The 21,414-nt window shown below is 38.6% G+C and overlaps 1 protein-coding gene across 4 annotated transcripts in view; it reads left to right on the top strand.

Annotated features, from left to right (window-relative positions):
• Positions 1-9,825: 9,825 nt before the first annotated feature.
• The window catches only part of DNAJC27 (DnaJ heat shock protein family (Hsp40) member C27), a 52,655-nt gene continuing 41,066 nt past the window's right edge, over positions 9,826-21,414 (top strand). For 3 of the 4 annotated variants that reach the window (XM_042933519.1, XM_042933518.1, XM_042933516.1), the window contains exons 1-3: positions 9,826-10,089; positions 15,511-15,593; positions 19,661-19,730. In XM_042933519.1, the coding sequence (XP_042789453.1) occupies positions 10,003-10,089; positions 15,511-15,593; positions 19,661-19,730 (240 nt within the window). In that variant the 5' untranslated portion in view covers positions 9,826-10,002. The remainder of the gene's footprint in view (positions 10,090-15,510; positions 15,594-19,660; positions 19,731-21,414) is intronic. The other variant, XM_042933520.1, reaches the window with a different exon arrangement.

Here is a 21,414-nt window from a genome sequence, read left to right on the forward strand (position 1 = left end):
CAACCTCATTAGTCATCAGGCATAGACAAATTACAACTATAATTAGATACTAATACAAACCTATAAGAGGGGCAAGACTTGAACTGATAAAATTGAAGGCCAACAAGAATTTGGAAGAACAGGAACTCTCATTCACTGTTGGTGAGTATAAATTGATAAAGCCTACTTTGAAAAACTGTTTGGTACCATCTACCAAAGCTGAAAATACATCTACCCTGTGACAAAGCAATTCAGTCCCAGAGACATGTGGACATCAGTAATTTGATGGACTTTGCAAAATGTTAAAATTACATCAGGCTGCTGATATGCGTGACCAATCAGTAGCAGATTGGTCATTTAAGATTTCCTTTCCAACACAATCAGCAGAGTTCCTATTTCTTTATGATTATCCACAAGTCTTGTCAACCTCTCTGCTATATCTTGACCTGAACTGCTAACAAGAACTCGGCAAAAAGCAGAGTCCTATGGCATAGCCCTAGAGATTTCTTTCCTTCTTTGCTCCTATTTCTTGTCATTCCCTTCCCTTCTTTCTTAAACTTGTTATTAGGCAATTGAGTGCCATTAACTGCATCTAGGTATGTAGGTGTAAACATTGGTTTGTGCCAAAGTCTCTCCTTCCTGGGGAGCAGCCGGACCAGTATGGCTAGAGCACCTGGAGATCTGAGGAAGAACATTTTAGGAAGAAGGAAACTAAGTATAAAGGCCAAGGGGGTTCAAATGAACTTGGCATTCCAAGAAGGAAGGAAGATGGCATTTGAGCTCTTTCTTTAATTCACCTGGTATCCCAGGACGTCTCCCCCCAAATTGGCACCTTGCTCTGAGCTCAGATTCCTTCGGGGGATGAATGGCAATTTTCTACCTGTCTATATTACTGAGTATCACCTGCTATATATTTCTTAATTGCTACGTTCCACTTCTTGCCGGCATCCCTGTTTCATTGCCTTGGCACTTTCAAGATGGCTCAATCCCATGGCTGGCAAGTTGGTGCTGGTTGGCATATGGGAACTCAGCTGTGCTTGTGGGTGGGTGTGGAGGGCCTCTGCTCCTCTCTATGCGGGCCTCTCTATGAACTGCTGGGGCTTCTTTACAGTTGATGTCTCAATTCGAAATGTGAGCATTCCAAGAAAATTAGAATGTGCATCATCTTGTATTAGTTTTCAAAGCGTCGTAATGTCACTTACACCAGTTCCAGGACTGCCCAGGTTCAAGGGAGAGGGAACATAGACCTCCCACCCCCATCAAGGGGAAGAATGTCAGTCCCATTGTTAAGAATGTCATGTGGGAACCTTGAAGTCATCATGCTAAGTGAAATAAGCCAGTCACAAGAGGACAAACAGCTGTATGATTCCACTCATATGAGACACAGAGACAGAAGTGAAATGGCAGTTGCTATGAGCTAGGGGGAGGAAAGATGGGGAATTAGAATGAGTATGGAGTTTCAGTTTGAGAAGATGAAAAGGTTCTGGAGATGGATGGTGCTAATGGTTGTACGACAGTGTGAACATACTTAATGCCACCAAACTGTACACATAAAAATGGTGAGAATGGTAAATTCTATGTATGTTTTAATTTTACCAAAGTAAAAAAAAAATCCTATGGGATGGTAGATAGCGTTTCAGTCATATTTGGAAAATGCAAACTGCCACACAGTCCTCAGGATGGTAGTAGAATGAGCGTGTAGAAGTCTTTGTAGTATCCTAATATCCACGTCCTTTGATACGGTCTAGTGCAGGCTCAGAACTAAAATCCTATACACTAGTGGGTAAGATAGAAAGGGCCAATCAGAGTTGGTGTGTTCTCAGGTCCTTATATTGCTCAGGAGAAACTCATCCCATGCCAGTCATTTTTCCAAGGTTGTTACTTCCCCCCTCAACCATCTGTCTGATTTTTATTACTCTTCAGAAGCTCCAGATAGTTGTTTTGCATTTTTCCCAGAGTTTATAGTTATCAGTGGGAGTGTCGGTCTATAAGGACTTGTGTTGCCGTACCAGAGCAGAACTTCTCAAGAAATGGAATCTGGAGATAAAAGTGTTTCATTTTTCATTATTAGTTTTCTATTGCCATATAACAAATTGCCACACATTTAACAGCTTCAAACAACAGGCATTTAACATCTCACAGTTCCAGGCGTGGAATAGCCAGGTTCCGTAGGCCAGAAATCTCACGTCAAGATATCAGAGAGCTATGTTCTCATCTGGGGCTCAGGAGCTCTTTCCCATCTCATGTAGGTTTTGGCTGAATTCAGTTACCTAGGATTGAGGTGCCCATGTTTTTGCTAGCTGTTGGCTAGGGGTCACTCTCAGCTCTGAGAGGCCACTCTTAGGTCCTTGCTGTGTGGCACCTTCCGTCTTCAAAGCCAGCAATGGAGAACCTCCCTCATGTTGAATCCCTCTCACTCTTTTGAATATCTCTTGCCAGAAGAAGCCAGTCCATTTAAGGACTCACTTGATTAGGTCTGGCCCATGGAGGATAATCTCCCTTTCTTAAAAACAACTGATATTGTTGCTGTAGCTGAAGCTGGGAAGCGAATACATGGAGCGCCGATTACATTATTCTCTCTACTATTGCAAGTGTATGAATTCTGTCACATAAATTATTCCAGAGCATGGAAAATGAGACAAAATTTCCAAATGTTTTTTATGAAGCAAGTATGACATGAATAGTTAAACCAGCTAAGGTAGCACAAAATTACTTAATTCATTATTATATTATTTAAGAATATTATTTAATTCCAATTTTAATTAAGAATATTGAATAGACCAATGGAATAGAATAGAAACCCCAGAACTAGACCCACAAAAGTATGGCCAACTAATCTTTGACAAAGCAGGAAAGAATATCCAATGGAAAAAGGACAGTCTCTTTAACAAATGGTGCTGGGAGAACTGGACAGCAACATGCAGAAGAATGAAACTAGACCACTTTCTTACACCATTCACAAAAATAAACTCAAAATGGATAAAGGATCTGGATGTGAGACAGGAAACCATCAAAACACTAGAGGAGAAAGCAGGAAAAAACCTCTCTGACCTCAGATGCAGCAATTTCTTACTTGACACATCCCCAAAGGCAAGGGAATTAAAATCAAAAATGAACTATTGGGACCTCATGAAGATAAAAAAAACTTCTGCACAGCAAAGGAAACAATCAACAAAACTAAAAGGCAACCAATGGAATGGGAAAAGATATTTGCAAATGACATATCAGACAAAAGGCTAGTATCCAAAATCTATAAAGAGCTCACCAAACTCCACACCAGAAAAACAAATAATCCAGTGAAGAAATGGGCAGAAAACATGAATAGACACTACTCTAAAGAAGACATCCGGATGGCCAACAGTCACATGAAAAGATGCTCAATGTCACTCCTCATCAGGGAAATACAAATCAAAACCACACTCAGATATCACCTCACGCCAGTCAGAGTGGCCAAAATGAACAAATCAGGAGACTATAGATGCTGGCGAGGATGTGGAGAAACAGGAACCCTCTTGCACTGTTGGTGGGAATGCAAACTGGTGCAGCCGCTCTGGAAAACAGTGTGGAGGTTCCTCAAAAAATTAAAAATAGACCTACCCTAGGACCCAGCAGTAGCACTGCTAGGAATTTACCCAAGAGATACAGGAGTACTGATGCATAGGGGCACTTGTACACCAATGTTTATAGCAGCACTCTCAACAATAGCCAAATTGTGGAAAAAGCCTAAATTTCCATCAACTGATGAATGAATAAAGAAATTGTGGTTTATATACACAATGGAGTACTACGTGGCAATGAAAAAGAATGAAATATGGCCCTTTGTAGCAACATGGATGGAACTGGAGAGTGTGATGCTAAGTGAAACAAGCCATACAGAGAAAGACGGATACCATATGTGTTCACTCTTATGTGGATCCTGAGAAACTTAAGAAAAACCCAAGGGGGAGGGGAAGGAAAAAAAAAAGAGAGAGAGAGAGGTTAGAGTGGGAGAGAACCAAAGCATGAGACTCTTAAAAACTGAGAACAAACTGAGGGTTGATGGGGGGGGGGGGGGTAGGTGATGGGCATTGAAGAGGGCATCTTTTGGGATGAGCACTGGGTGTTGTATGGAAACCAATTTGACAATAAATTTCATACATTAAAAAAAAAAGAATATTGATGCAAAATTTCTCAAAATGTTACCTTACAGAATTTGGTAATATATAACAAAACTAACTATGCATTTACCTTTGACCCAGTAATTCTGTTTTTTTTCAAAAATTTACTCTAAAGGGGCGCCTGGGTGGCTTGGTCGGTTAAGCATCCGACATCGGCTCAGGTCATGATCTCATGGTCCATGAGTTCGAGCCCCGCGTCGGGCTCTGTGCTGACAGCTCAGAGCCTGGAGCCTGTTTCAGATTCTGTGTCTCCCTCTCTCTCTGCCCCTCCCCTGTTCATGCTCTGTCTCTCTCTGTCTCAAAAATAAATAAACGTTAAAAAAAAAATTAAAAAAAAAAAAGAAATTTACTCTAAAGACATACCCCCAACAATATGGAAAATACATAAATGTTCATAAATATATTTATTGAAAAAAACATGGCATATCTGCACAATGAAGTATTGTACTGTGTAGCTATAAAAAAGAATGAGCATGATCTTTGTGAACTACTATGGGGTGCTTTCTAGGGTATATTGTTAAGTGAAAAAAAAAAGTTCAAAGAACACACACTTTTGTGTAAGAAAGGATGAATAAGAATATATTCATGTAACTGCTTACTTTTTATAAAAAGAAACATAAGAAAGAATAAAACAGATTCTAGAGTGATTGGTGGCCCCCAGAAGGTAGGTAGGAAGAGGGAAGAGGATTGGGATGGGGGTGAAAGTAACACTTTTCTGAGTACACCAATTTGTATCATTTTGACTTTTGAAACTACATTAATGTTTTATCTGTTCAAAAAGATTAGTAAAGTCAGCAGTAACAAAGGGGAAAAAACTAAAGTACAAACAGAAACAAATGAACTTAACTGCATTTCAAATGAAAACTCTAACCAAACTAAAGAGGGGAAAAAAGGATTAACCCAATTAACTTTTAAACATAATACTTATACTATATGAAACTAAATGAAACACTGTATTTGTCAGTTTAAGACAAAAATGGCTATAAACAAATATGGAATTCTAGTTTGAAATGTTTCTGTTTTTTGAAATGGTATGGACTAGCAATTCTGAAACTACTTCCTGTGTACTGTGGGTTGGACAAATATATTGAAGGTAACAAGAGCCAGATTTCTCACCGTCAAAGTAGAGAGTTATAAATATGGAAAGGGGGAAGACTAGAATGAATTGTTATGCTAACATGCATTGGGGATATCAGTGGAACTATGTTTTAACATATGAATTTAAATGCATGTACATATATGTATATATATACATATACATACATATATGTATGTATGTGTATATATATACACGTATGTACATGTATATACACGTATACATGTATACATATTTTGGCTTAGTCAACTGAAAGGGCCCAGAGCAAGGGCACCCGGATCAATGAACACACCTAGCATCCAGATCTTGGTTTCTAAATACCATTCTCCACTAAAAGGACCTAGGGATCTAGGGCTCATTGCTGTGCCAGGAAGTAAGGAAATACTCAAAACAAAAGGTAGGAACATATCAAAAAGACATAAGAGCCAGCTTTAGCATCAAAATAAATAGTATTAACAGAGTATTCATTGAGTAAAATAAGTATATATGAGCGCATCCTGATATAAATTAATAAATAAATGAATGAGAAAGGAAAGCTTTCCCTTAGACTACCAATTAATAAATGTAGGAGAAATGATGGAGTTAAAAAAAATCACCATTTTGCATTCATCATCATAAAAATCTCTTCAGTCATGAATCCTTGTTGACCTCTGAAAATTTGTGAAAGTCCAGTGGAGAAAGAATATCTATATAATTTCAAAGTGCTCCCTTATAGTTACTTATTATAAATGGAAAAAAGTAACTTTATTGTGGATTAACCTAGTTAACACTACACCTTAACTAAAGTTAACATTATTAATAAGTGGAACAAATTGACATCACCAATTTTCTAATATGATAACCTTAAAACTACATAATGTCTTTCCTGTGGTATGTCAGCCAAACCTTACTAAATCTAATCATAAGAGTATACCAGACAAACACAAACTGAAGGATATTGCAAAAATAACTGTCATTTTGGAAGATACAAGCTAAGGAACGATACTAGGTAAGAGAAGAATAAAGATACATCACAACTAAATGATGCTGGATTAGACTCCAGACTGGGGAACAGGGGAACAGAGCTATAATGGATTTCACTGGTACAAATGGTGAAATTTGAATATGAACTGTGGTTTTGATCCCAGTTTCCCAAATGTTCTCGGTTCAAGGCACCCTTAGTATCACAGTAATTTTTTTCATAGTGTTCCTTGGTCAAGAGAAATATCCAGGTTCAAACAACATATTAAATATTTATGCCCTAACAATTTAGCTGCCATTTGAAAAAATAATACACATAAATTGAAAGTTTTATTTCATCTTAACCACAATTACTAATGGGATTTGTGCACCTGTTGGACACTGTACAACTTCTCAAACCTTAGAATCAGATTGGACAAGAGCACCCTCATTTCCTGTTTCACATTGATTTTTGTGCTGTACTTGCTTTTTTATCACAACCATGGAAAAATCCAGCTTCCTAAATATATGATATATCCAAGGAATATGGTGCCACCTATTGTTGAAATTGTAAACAACCTCGAGCTAGTAGTTTTGCATAGTCTTAGATTTCATTTTGTTTGCCTTGAAAACTTAGAATGTAAATTATCCCACAGATATCCCCTTGGATAACCCTGTGAGGCTGTGTGGCACCCCAGTGCACAGTTTGAGAACCATAGGATTAGATAACAGTGTTACTGTTACACTGTTACATTTTCTGATTTTGATAAATACAGTATGACTACATAAGAGAAAGTCCTTGCTTTCAGGAAATACACATTGAAGTATTTATGGATAAAGAAACATGCCTGCAAATTAATCTCAAATTATTCAGAAAAACACGTGTATATATATGAATATACAGACAGTGGGCACGGTTGATATAGTAAATGTTAACAACTGATGAATCTAGATAAAGGGTATACAAGATTTTATTTTTTTGCTATTCCTAAAGCTTTTTTGAGTGAAATTACTTCAAAATAAAAGATTTTTAAAAATGCAACACAATACTACATTTTAAGGTGTATATACGTATGCAGTGAAGCAATTTTTAAATGCCTGGAAATTAAAAGCACCAATTCAGACAGTTGCAAGCTTTTATAAGGAGGGAGGATGTATTGGGAAAGAATATAGTATAGTATCAGTGATATTTTGTTAAGCTGTATGGTGGATACATAGGTATTCATTATATTATTCTTTATACATTTTATGCCCAACATATTTCATAATTTACTTTAAATATACACCTTTAAAATATGTGAAATCTTTAATACACAAAAATAAAAAAACATGGGGGTGCCTGGGTGGCTCAGTCGGTTAAGTGTCAGACTCTTGATTTCAGCTCAGGTCTCGATCTCATGGGTTTGTGAGATTGAGCTCCGTGCTCCTTACAGCACAGAGCCTGCTTGGGATTCTCTTTTTTCCTCCCTCTCTTCCCCTTCCCTGCTAACACACTCTGTCTCTCTCTCAAAATAAATAAACTTTACCCAGGGCCAACTGCAGAGCTCATGTTTCTAACCCCCACTTTCCAACTTCACACTATACATAGCTAATCCCATTTTTCTTTTTGTATTAAAGACTGGAAAAGAGAGCTAACTTTCTTGTTTTTTGATTCCAAACTAATTTAACACACCCAGTAGAAAATATGTTTATTATGTTTTCTAACCTCAGGAACATCAATATGAAAAAAATGGTAATAAATTTTAATCTTTGGCAAATTTTACTGCCCATATGCCTAATAGTATCATATCTACTCAGTCTTTTAATAATTGAAAATTTGACATTTTGCAGTTATTCTTTCATAACACCAGTTCTATTACAGGGCCCAAGGTGAACTAGCAAAGAAATAGATGTGTATTGATTTGATTTATTAAATTATGCTGAGAGATCACCTTCTAGATTTGTGAAAAATGAGTATAAATCCAATTATTTTGAACTTTATCAAAATTCTAACCAGGACTTCTATTTCACGGTTGTAAAAAATCCTAGAAGTTTCATTAAATGAAGTTTTCTGGTTGATTATAAATACAACTCAGAGTAAGCTTCTTTCTTAAAAATAATTTGTTTTGGGCCGCCTGAGTGGCTCAGCTGGTTAGGCTTAGGCGTGGAACTTTGGCACAGGTCATGATCTCACAGCTCCTGAGTTCACCCCCCAGGATGGGCTCTGTGCTGACAGCTCAGAGCCTGGAGTGTGCTTCAGATTCTGTGTCTCCCTCTCTCACTGCACCTCCCACACTCACATTCTATCTCTCTCTCTCAAAAATAAACATTAAAAAAACCTTTTTTTAATCATTTAAAAATAAAATATTTGAGGGGCACCTGGGTGGCTCAGTTGGTTAAGCGACGGACTTCAGCTCAGGTCATGATCTCACAGTTTGTGGGTGCAAGCCCCGCGTTGGGCTCTGTGCCAACAGCTCAGAGCCTGCTTCAGATTCTGTGTCTCCCTCTCTCTCTGCTCTTCCTCTGCTCATGCTCTGCCTCTCTCTCCTTCAAAAATAAATAAACATTAAAAAAATTTTTTTTTGAATTAAAAGAAATAAAATGTTTGAAAATCTGACTTATGATAGCTAAGAAATTTTGAGGCTTTATTCACTGTCTTCCTACAATGTATTTCTTTTATGATGCTTAAAGCTATCTGAGAACAGAAATAATGTTACTTTTGACCTTGTAATTTACTCAGAAATTGGCAGCCATTCTTTTTCAGGGCACTAAATAATCACTTGTCAAGTTCTATTTATCTTCTGTAACCCAAGATAATGACTTAAAAAATCCCTGTTCCTCTCATACATTTTATGCTGTTTTTTAACCAAGCAGATGCTTTTCTCATCCTCTGGAATGAGACTAGAAAAGTGGTTCTTAGGATTTATTATTATTCTACTGTCATATTATCAGGGAAGGTGTGCACAGATGATGGGGTTAAGTCTGTGAATGGGAGGGAAAGGAAAAATGAAGGAGCATATAGGTACAATCACACAGACTATCCTAGAACTGGAAGAGTGTAAGAAACATCTTGTTTGAGCTTTCTTCCGACAGAGAACTCTGGAATAAAAGAGCAATGACTAAAATAAAACCCAGACTACCAAATTGACAACCCTTTTTTTTTTTTTTTACGATAGCAACGGGTTTCAGATTTTGCCTAACGCCCCTCTTCCAAAACCTGAGCCCCAACTTCCCGACTTCTCCCGGCTCCTGACTTGTCTCTCTACGAGCCCGAGCAAGAGAAACATAGTATGGGGTGGGGGACGAATAGTGTAGACGGGCTTATACGGGACGGAAGAATTCAGAAAATAACACCCCTATGGTCTACTTCGAATTTTTAGCGGGACTGGGCCTGGACCCACCATTCTCAATACTCCAAGCCCGAGGATCTGCCCCAAACTGCCAATACATTTCTACCACTCGGCTGCAAACGTTAACAGATGCCGCTGTCCTGGCGCCCCTGAAAACCAACCGCGCTCTCAGGGTAAACCCAGCCTGACTTCCTGCGGAGGGACTCGGCGCCGCGCGTGGGCGCGACTCCTGGGAACAGGTAATCAAAACCTCGCCTCTAGAGCCCGGTGATGACGTCACATCGCCCCTTTCTAGCATCGCGAGACTCTCTTCTCCCACCCCCAGTTCCCAGAGCTCCCAACCGCCCGCGCCCGCTGCTAGGCAGCGGCGGGGATGGCGAGCCGCGGAGCTGGGGCGGTGACGATAGCAGCGGTTCCGCCATTGGACGAGGAGACCTGAGGGACGGGCCAGCCTGGTGAACAAGGAGATACCGAGGCGGGTGGCCCCGAGAGAGCGAGGGCAATGGAGGCTAACATGCCGAAGCGGAAGGAGCCCAGCAAGTCCCTGCGCATCAAAGTCATCTCCATGGGCAACGCTGAGGTGGGAAAAGTGAGTACCGCGCTGGGAGGGGCGGGACCTCAGCGCGGCGGGACGACCTGCCGATTGGCTGGGAGGGCGGCCACTCAACAGCCCGGGGCCCAGCCTCCTCCCCGCCCCTGAGCAGGCCCAGGTCTCCTCCTAGGGGATGCGCCTGGGTGAGGAAAACTCTCGTGACCTTTTTGACCTTTCGTTTGCCCCCACGTCCACCGACGTCACTCTCCATAAGAAGGTGTCTCATATGGCCGCTAGCCCTTGAATGTATCCCAAAAAGATTAAAGGGGCCTAGGTCCTTATGTAAGATCGTCTGCCTATCTTCGTTCTAGGTGACCTGTCCAGGACTTAAGAGGTCCTTAAGAGAATAAAAGTTTAGTTACCCCAGCAGTGCTTGGGAGCCTGAGGGAACTTACTGGGGTGCATGTGAGGATTGGAGCTTGTAAAATGTTGCTCTGCAGATACGGAGCCCAGAATCTACATTGCAAGAGCGTAGCTGATACTGACATTTTTCACGGGGGAAGTGCAGTGGATGTCAAGGAGCCTGCATTATTTTGTTTTGTGTGTTGGTTTTGTTTTTATTTCTGGTGGTTTCATTATATTCATTCTCTCCAAAGCCGTAGTTCCACTGCCTTTCTTCTGGATGTACTGGGTATAAAGCTCTCCCCTAGTGTGTGTGTGGAGGGGGGTGGAAGGAGGATGAGAAAGAGACCCGAGGCTGTCCCCCAAGTGAATTTTAAACTGCCTCCTCTTCACCTAAATTGTCTCCTCTCCCCTTCTGGGTAAGTGGAAGCTGTTGGTTAAGAACTTCCCAAGGTCATCAAATCAATGGCAGAGACCAGATTAGAACTTGGGTCCTCACAGTCTACTGCAGTTCTCTATCATTGTATGCTGTCAAAATCAACTCCAGTAGGATCTATATCCCAAAAGAGCCATTAATGGAAGTGTTTAGGCCAGTGCCCTACACATAGTTGATGTTCAGTAAATGTTTATTAGTGCCTTTTCTTTCCATTTAGCATTATCCTGTGCTATTTATGTATTTGCATATATGTATGTAAGTATTAACATAGCAGTCACTGTAAAGTTAACATTTGTTGAACATCAACTATGTGCCAGGCATTAAAAACAAAAGAATACAGCCTCTAAAAGGCTTAATAATAATCTGGCTAAGTAAGCATGCATCATTTCTGTAATTTTCCTATGCTAAATGGTCCAACATTAAAAATACCCCAAAATGACAAGTATCACATTTATTTAACATTGCCCTAGATTTATTGGCCAATGTGATTAGACAAGAGAAAGAAATAAAGTATAAAATAACTGGAAAGGAGAAGGCAAAATTATTGTTATTTGCTAATGATATGATTATTTATCTGGAAACCCAAAGAAAATTAACTTGAAAAGCTTTTAGAAAGAATAAGAAAATTCAATAAGGCAAAATTAATATACAGAAATTAATAGCTTTCCTATATCAAATTACATGTTTTTTAAAATCTTTTTTGGGGCGCCTGGGTGGCTCAGTCAGTTGAGCGTCTGACTTCAGCTCAGGTCATGATCTCGCGGTCTGTGAGTTCGAGCCCCGCATCGGGCTCTGTGCTGACAGCTCAGAGCCTGGAGCCTGCTTCAGATTCTGTCTCCCTCTCTCTCTGCCCCTCCCCCCCTCATGCTCTGTCTCTCTCTCTCTCTGTCAAAAATAAACATTAAAAAATTAAAAAAAAATCTTTTTTAATGTTTTATTTTTGAGAGAGAGTGAGAGAGAAAGAGCAAGCAAGCAAGCAGGCAGAGAGAGAGGGAGACACAGAATCTGAAACAAGCTCCAGGCTCTGAGCTGTCAGCACAGAGCCTGATGTGGGGCTCGAACTCACAGACCGCGAGATCATGATCTGAGCCGAAGTCTGACGCTCAACCGACTGAGCCACCCAGGCGCCCCATCAAATTATATGTTTTAATGTTGAATTGAAAAACTATTTTAATTTACAATAACAGCCAAAATAAAGTGCCTAGGTTTAAACTTAAGAACAAACAGGTAAGACCTATATGAAGAAAAATGTCAAACTCTACAAAGGGACATAAAATTACTCAGGCAAATGGAAAGATGTACTTTTCCCTTAATTAGGATCACTCGACATTTTAGAGATGTCAGTTCTTTAAAATAACCTACAATTCAGTTCTAGTTAAAATAACAATAGGGTTTTTTTTTTTTTTTTTCCTTCAAAACATAAGGGTGGCTCAGTCGGTTAAGTATCCAACTCTTGGTTTTGGCTCAGGTCATGATCTCACGGTTTGTGAGATTGAGCCCTGAGTTGGACTCTGTGCTGACAACACACACACTTATATACTGGTCCTCTAATTTCTATAGACAGATTCCCAGGGGTAGAATGCTGAGTAGCTATTTAGTAGCTATTGCCAATTGCTCTTCAAGAAATTGTACCAGCAGTATGCAGTTGCCCTATTTCTCGTAGTCCTGCCAACACAGGTATCGTCATTCTTTTAATGACTCCCAGTCTGGTTAGTGAGAAGTATTATTTTAATTTGCATTTCATGGACTACAGATGAAGGTGAGCACCTTTTCATATACTTACTGGATATTTGGATTTGCTCTTCTGGATAGTGCCCAATTTATACTCCCTACCCATTTTTCTATTGGATGATGTATCTTATCAATTTTTCTGGTTCAGGGATATCAGAGATAATAACTTTTTGCTGGTCATATGAATAATGACTATTTGTCTGGGTATGTTATTTGCCTTTTAATATTTTTACATATATTTCTCCATATAATTGCTATTATTATTACTATTTCTATATATTCAAGTGTGCCTGTCCTTTCTTTTGTGGTTCTTGTGTTTCCTTTCTTGGTTGAAAATGTTTCCTTAAGGTTGTACATATGTTGCACATTTTTTCTGAAATTTTTGTTTCATTTTTAAATATTGAAATCACAAGTTCATCTGAATTTATTTTTGTATTTAGAGAAGTTAAGGGCCCAACTTGTGCAAGTGGCATTTTACTAAATAAATCATTCTTTTTCCCTTGACTTTATTTTTTTATTTGAGAGAGAGAGAGACAGAGAGAGAGAGAGAGACCGCACACACAAGTAGGGGAGAGGGGGAGAAGGAGAGAGAGAGAATCCCAACCAGGCTCCACACTCAGCATGGGGCTGGATGTGGGGCTTGATCCTAGGACACTGGGACCGTGACCTGAGCCGAAATCGAGAGTTGGATGTTCTACCAACTGAACCACTCAGGCATACCTCCCCTTGATTTGAAATATCACCCCTGTCACCTTTTAAATTTCTTCTTTGAATGGGATCTATTTCTGGGCTGTCTGTTCTGTTCTACTGACCTATTTGTCTATTTGTCTATTATGCCAATATCATACTGTCTTGATTGGTTTCAGACTATATTTTAATATCTGTTAAGGCGGATTCCCTCCTCTTTGTACTGCCCCACCCCATTCCTCTTTTTCATATTTTGAGTATTTCTTCTCAGATAGTTGTTCTGCAAAAGTGCCTAAAAATATATTTAAGAAAAATAGTGAAAGCAAAAAATTCTATGTTACTTGGTTTATATGATCTTAAGGACCCTGTCTCTTTGTGTTATAGGGAGTGGTTATTAATACAATTACTTAAATGTGTGTCTCGTTAACCTCTTAGAACTAGTGTTTAAACAGTGTACTGGAGTTAAAGAACTGCCAGGCCCCTTAATTCATGAATCATTTAGAAAAAGGCCATATTCATTTTCATAGGCTATTGTGAGAGAAAACATTTGTGAAATGCTTTCAAGCTGTAAAATGCTTTTATTTTTTTTTTAATTTTTTAAAAATATTTATTTATTTTGACAGAGAGAGACAGAGCATGAGCAGGGGAGGGGCAGAGAGAGGGAGACACAGAATCCAAAGCAGGCTCCAAGCTGTCAGCACAGAGCCCGACGTGGGGTTCGAACTCACAGACCCTCAGTGAGGTCATGACCTGAGCTGAAGTCGGCCGCTCAACCGACTGAGCCACCCAGGCTTCCCTCAAGCTGTAAAATGCTTTTAAAAGTGTAGCCTGTTAGCAGTAGTCACTCCAAAGAAGTTTTTCTTTCGGTTCACAATAAGCTTATTAACTGCTTTTTAAATTGACCGTCCTGTTTAATTTAGGTTAACGTTCATCAGGGAAGGATTTGAGCAGAATAAACTTCATTACTAGCACTCTCAAGTAAATTAGAAGTTTCACGAGTGCTAAGGGTTGTTATTACTGGCACCGAGCAAATTTCATTGGCACTGAGCAAAAGAAAGAAGTAAAATACTGATGTGTGTCCTCAAGTAGTTTACTTTCTAGCTGAAGAGATAAGAGGAGTATACACATGTGAAATGATAATTGACAATACAAAGCAATGTATGCCTGATGGTGTGTGTGTGTGTGTGTGTGTGTGTGTGTGTGTGTGTAAAATACGTGTGTCTATATTAGCATGTATGTGAAGTGCAAGAAGAGTTCAGATGCAGGCAAGGTCTCTTACAACCTGGTGCTCCAGTAGGCTGGGCTTTAAAAGATAAGTAAGATTTGTAAAGAAGGGAGAAAGCTCATTCCAAGTAGAGGGAAAAAGTAATGATGAAAGTCAGGAAGTCAGATCTCTGGGAGTTTTGCAGAAATGGAAAGCATATATTAGAAAGGTTTAGACAAGGAACACAGATTAGGGCCAGATTATGGGGAACCTTGAATAAAGGATAAAGGAATTTGGATTTCAAACTTGGCAGTGAGAAGCCACTGAAGAGTTTTGAGTTAAGGAAGTGAAGTAATGTCAGTGCTGTGTAGTATTGACTGAGGTTGGGAGGGAAGGAAGGCAGAAAGACCAATACAAAAATTTCCTACAATTGCCTAGGAGTAGATGATGAGGATCTAAACCAAAGTGGTGTCAATGGGAATTGGAATGAGGAGAAAGAGGCAAGAAACATTTAAAAGATTTAGAAAGGCTCAGAATCAAGCATGGCTTTAAGATTCTGATCCTCCGTGGTTGGGAAAATGGTGGTGTTATTGGCAGAACCAGGATGTCAGCAGGATGAACTGTTTTTATGTATAAGATTAGTTCATTTTTGGACATGTTGAATTTGAGGGAACAGCAGGACACCTCAGTACAAACTAGCCATAGTATTTGAAGATGTCGATCTGCTTTTGAGAAGGTCAAGGCTAAACATAGACATTTTGGTGGCATTGAAAGCATAAGAGTAAGTCTTCTAAACAAAAGAGCTCAAGGACTGAGAACTAAACTGAAAACATATTTGATTTTAAGGGGCGAATATTTAATTTTTCTTTAAAATTCTCACTTTTAGCATTTGTTTCAGTTGTTTGAAAATGCTTTCTTTCCCATTGTGGTGAATGAAGAAACCATAATGAAGGACTGTGCTTATTTTGTATGTTTCCAGAGTATATGTACTAAAAGAATGCATTTTTATGTTTTTTAGAGCTGTATCATAAAACGTTACTGTGAGAAAAGATTTGTGTCTAAATATCTTGCAACAATTGGAATTGACTATGGAGTCACAAAGTAAGTGCATTGTTTCTTTGGGCTTGAAAATTACATAGATTTGAGAATTTTTCTAAAATGATGTATCTTGAAATAGAGATTCTGAAGAAAGAAACATAGGAATAAGAGACATTTACGGATATGTAGTGATCATATCAATTGTTCATCACTGAGCATGTTCTTTTTGCCAGGCCTTGCCTTTGCAAGGGATAGGTATAGGGTCTACAACAATGACGAAGTCAACAAAAGGCCTACCTAGCAGATGTATCTTTTTAGGAAACATGTTTCTATATAAACACGTCCTATTAGCAGGTGTGTTTATAGAGCATTTTGAGGTATTCTTTCCACAAAGTCTAAATAGTATGTTGAATATTTTCTATTAGAGGATTTCCTTTATTGGTTTATGATCTTTATAACCTATTGGTATCTAGCAAAAATGATCTGGGAGAAGGAAAATTAGGAGTAAGTGGGGATTTATCTCGAGATGAATCAAGGGTGGGTTGAGCCTGAGGAGATAGGCTTACATTAGCAGGAAATAATACCACCAAAGCGTGGAGTTAAGGTAGACTGCACACTCCCTGAAGGTGAAATCTCAGGTGCTCACCGTTCTGCCCTAACCTGCCCCCTCCTCTCTTATTCCCTTCCTTTACACACTTTACCCTCCATCCACACTGCACCGCTGCCCTTGTATTTCCCTAGCTCAGTGCAGTTATTCATTCATTCTGTCCACCTGAAATATCCTTTCCCCTCATCCCTCCATCAGACTCTTTGACGTGTTAAAATGCTCCTGTTCCCATAAGGCCTTGGAATACCTTCTTTATCAGTTAGGACTCTTTAGTTGCAAATGACAGAAATAATAAACTTCTGTATGCTATTTATGGTACTTATTTTAAATTGCCACATGTCATTATTATTTATATGTGTTTCATGTCTCCTGCTAGATTATAAGCCCCATGAAGAAGGAGCTATTAGAATAAGTCATTTCCAGGTGCCTGGCACAGTGCTTGCATGTAGTAGATACTCAAAAACTCTACTAGGTGAGATAGATATATCTAAAGAGGGGGTTTGTAAGATTAGACTGTGAGGGCAGCTTTTAAGAAGGTGGACTAAAGCGGTGAGGTTTGTCTATACTTCAGGGCATAGGATTTCATCAGTGATATGCCAGGATATCCTATTTAAGGCAGTGTTGTTTTGAATTCATGTTAGTAGCTAATTTATTCATCTAAGAAATGAGAATCACCATATTATGCCATAGAACTGTAGTGGTTCATTCAACAGACTATTCTTTCTCTGGCTGAAATTTTTTTTGGAAAGCTGCTTGTCCCATGGTGTATCAGGAGGATATAACTGACAGAAACCTAACTCAAACCAAGTCAAGGAAAAAATAATAACGGTAATAACAACAACAATAATAAAGAATATCAATCAATTCACATAATCCAGTTATGAGGATGCTGTGCCTTAGAGATGGCTGGAACCAGGGACAGAATATAGCTATATAATTTACTACGTCTCTCTCCAGCTTTTAGCTTCCTCTGCATGGCTGCCAGCAGATCTCAGACTCACATTGTAAATTTTACCTCCAGAGAGGGACCAAAGCTAATATACAAATTTCAAAATCCTAGGGAAAGTTTTGATTGTTCAGGTAGGGACAGGTGCCTTTCCCCAGCTCATTTGGCTGTGGCCAACAGAGTGGGATCACTAAGAACATAGCAGAACTCGTCTGAACCACAACTGGGAGAGGAAAGGGCTATACTCGTGGGTAGTCAAAATAACAGGTACCCATTCCGTCCCTCCTGTTATCTACATGGTGAAGCTCAAATTCCAGCATATTGAAGAATTACTTGTAAAGTTTGTGAAAATGCAGATTCTTAGGGCCCACCAAGATTCTGGTTGGCTGGGTGTGAGGTGGGCACAGGAATCTGCATTTTTAACGGCCTCTCATAATAATGATGCAGGTGGTCTGCAGGCCACAACCTAGGAAAGCAAGACCTTGAGGTAGCGAATTACCATTTTTCTTCAGGTTAATTTCCTCTGTCTGGCATCTGAATTAAAATAACTTCTTTGAGTTTCAGTGTGAATACATTTGTGCATTCCTGACTTTATCCATTCTCAGCTGCTATCTCTTTAAGGCCAAATTTTCTAATATACATTGTTACACCAGGTCTTCTCCAAAGGCTCTCAGACTCTGTTGTTTTGTGTTGTTTTGCTGTTCTCACATTCTCTTTTATAAGGTGGGTCCTGATTTCACAGATGTTAAAATGAAAACAGATGTGCATCTTGGTTATTGATGAAATATGGTAGAGAGTTCAGGAATAAGATGATTAATGGTTAGCTTGATGTAAGTCTACAAGTAATATAAAACACCTGTAGGCATTATGGTTTCAGAACAGAAGGTGGGTGTAATAAACGTGGACAAGAGAATAATAATAATAAACAAACCCAGAGGTAGTGTAGGGCTGATGAGAGAAAGTACTGATGTCCTTGTATTCTGTAAGAGGGAGTCATGTCAGTGCTGTCTAAACTGAAACATGTCACTGAAAAACATGATTCTAACCTGTTAACTTACTGTTAATAATCCCTATTCTTAACTTAGAGGGGTCTTTTAGGAAATACTTCTTGTGATGAAGAAAATATATTTAAAGTTCAATAATTCTACTTCACCTCAGTTTCTTTTTCCTTTTGTTACATTCAATACAAAGTAATAAATAAACATTAAATTTTTTTTTTAATTCAATACAAGTAAATTTTATACTTTTTATTTTAAAATAGTGTAATCCCATTTTGATAAAAACACTTGTGCTTCTCAGTCACGTCTGTGTATAGAAGAAGGCTGCCTTGGCATTCATCTATATTGATGAAGGCTTTTGCTGGGTGATAGGATTTGGGATAAATTTTGAACTTTCATCTTTGTATTTCTGTAGTGTTTGAAATACTTACAATATTTCATTAATTTATTTTCCAACAATGGTTTTTCTTGAAAAAAATAAAAAGGACAAGAGGCAAATATGCTATGATGTTGGCAGCATTTAATTCTAATATGAATGGTTGTTCTTTCCCCTTTTGTTCTTTTCTCTATTTTAATTTTTTTTTAAAGAGAGAGGGTGCAAGTGAGTGAGGGGCAGAAAGAGAGGGAGAGAGAATCCAACGAGGGGCAGACAGAGAGAGAATGGGGAAGCAGGGCTCTAGCTCACTCGATGTGGGGCTCAAACTCACGAACCATGAGATCATGGCCTGAGCCAAAGTCAGATGCTTAACCACTGAGCCACACGGGCACCCTTAAAATTTTTGAAAAACAAGTTGACTATAGCTCTTGCTCAATGAAGGTCACAAGAAGATCACACAGACTCTAATAAAATACACCTTAATTATTGTTCTGCATGGTAAGCAAGCATAGCTGGTAGTAATTAAGATGTCTTGCCAAGTGAAAGAAAATATTTTGTTTTCCTTCCTCTTACTCCTACTTGTCCCAAATCAGTTTTCTTAGTCTCACAGTAAAAGCCACCATTTGTTAGTAAAAGGGTATGGCCTGAAATATCTTGAGATAAGCTGAAAGTAAATGAGGGTGTTTATTATAGGTGGGTTCAGTGTCTTTATTTTTATTTTTTTATTGATTATTATTTTTTAATATGAAATTTATTGTCAAATTGGTTTCCATACAACACCCAGTGCTCATCCCAAAAGGTGCCCTCCTCAATACCCATCACCCACCCTCCCCTCCCTCCCACCCCGCATCAGTCCTCAGTTTGTTCTTAGTTTTTAAGAGTCTCTTATGCTTTGGCTCTCTCCCACTCTGACTTCTTTTTTTTTTTTTTTTTTTTTTCCTTCCCCTCCCCCATGGGTTTCTGTTAAGTTTCTCAGGATCCACATAAGAGTGGGTTCAGTGTTTTTAAAATAAGGAGGCAAGATGATCTGCCAAGTTGCTGGCTTCTGTTGTAAAGATTATCTGAAATCAAGAAAAGGCACTAAGAAAGCCTCTTACATTTCATACACATACCTTTTTGAAATGTATAAATGGCATAAATGATATTAATGAGAACGCAGAAACCATAACCTTCTTTGGAATTGTTTCCATTTGAACATTTCAGGGTACAAGTCAGAGACCGAGAAATCAAAGTCAACATCTTTGATATGGCTGGCCATCCTTTCTTCTATGAGGTAAGAAAGCCTTTTTGAGAAAACCAACATCCAGTATTGTCAGTGGATTCAGGGAAAGATCCTGAGTTACCTGAAACGACCAATATTCAAATCACGTATAAAATTAGGTGAATTTAGCTGGTGTTCGTGGCTTCCTTTCTGAGCCTAAACTTCATAGAAACCTATTGGTCTTTTGTTCCATTCCCTCAAACTGTGGTAGGAAAGTTCATTGCTAATGTTTCAAACACGTTTTAACTTTCAAAGGACTGTTGCTTTTAACTTTGTACCTTAGCCCAGAATGTGACAGGATAATTATATTCATACTTGGACTTAAGAATTCAGCAATGCGACTTCTTTCATAGCACAGTACTAGAGTGAGCTCTCCAGTTCACTCTGCAGCCTTATGTGTTACCTCTCTGGAGAGAGTCCCACCTGCTTTACTTTGTCTTCTTGTCCTGAGTAGTCTCAAAGTGAATCTCATGGCCATTCTCTTTTGTTTTTCCTTCCTTGGGTTATTGATTTTCCCTGAAGAGGCTCTCTGTTCTTTTCTAGTTTGGGCCATTTCACTTCTGCTATTTATTATTTCCTTCCTTCTACTTGCTTTGTGTTTCTTTTGCTCTTATTCTGGGTTCTTTATGTGGGAGCTTAGATTATTGATTTGAGACTTCCTGCATTTTTGATGTGTGTGTTTGGTGCTATCAGTTCCCCTCTCAGCACTGCTTAGCTGTGTCCCACACATTTTGATATGTTGTATTTTCAATTTCATTAATATTTCATCTTATTCATTCAATGTGTTTTTTTTTTTAATTTCTCTTGAGACTCTCTGTTTGAACTATGGGTTATTTAGAAGTGCGTTGTTTAGTTTCCAAGTGTTAGAGATTTTTTGGTTATCTTCCTGTTATTAATTTCTGGTTTGAGTCCATTGTGATCAGAGAACACACTGTATGATTTTGATTTCTTTTAAATTTGTTGAGGTTTTTTTCATGACCCAGGGTATGGTCTATCTTGGTCTTCCGTGGGCACTTGAAAAGATGTGTATTCTGCTATTGTTGGATGGAGAGCTCTATAAATATTTATTAGGTCTTGTTGGTCAGTGGTATTGTTGAATTCTTTTATATTCTTGCTGATCTTTTGTTTGGTTGTTCTATCGATTACTGAGAGAGGGGTATTAAAGTCTCCAACTATAACTGTGGACTTGTCTGTTTCACTTCTTTCATATTTGCTTTATATGTGTTGCAACTCTGTTATTTGGTACATACATATTTATGATTGCTATGTCTTCATTATATAGTTTTATTTTTATATAATGCCCCCTCTGTCTCTGTAATCATTTTTGCTCTGATGTCTACTTTATCTGATATTAATATAGCCAATTTTTGCTTTCCTTTAATGTTTGCATGACATATCCTTTTCTATCTTTTTACTTTCAGTCTGCTTATATCATTGTATTTGAAGTAACTGTCTTGTAGACATGGGTCATGTTTTTCACTCTATTATGCCAATTTCTATCCTTTAATTGAAATCTTTAGACCACTTACGTTTAATGTAATTATGAATATATTAGGGTACAAGTCTGCCATTTATTTTTCATTTTCTGTTTGTTCTGTTTTCCAGTTCTCTGTTTTCTGTTCCCTGCCATCTATGGGTTAGTCGAACACTTTTTGAATTCCATTCGATTTGTCCATAGTTGTTTTTTTTTTTTCTG

Source organism: Panthera leo, chromosome A3 (assembly GCF_018350215.1).
Source record: "Panthera leo isolate Ple1 chromosome A3, P.leo_Ple1_pat1.1, whole genome shotgun sequence".
NCBI classification, from domain to species: domain Eukaryota; kingdom Metazoa; phylum Chordata; class Mammalia; order Carnivora; family Felidae; genus Panthera; species Panthera leo.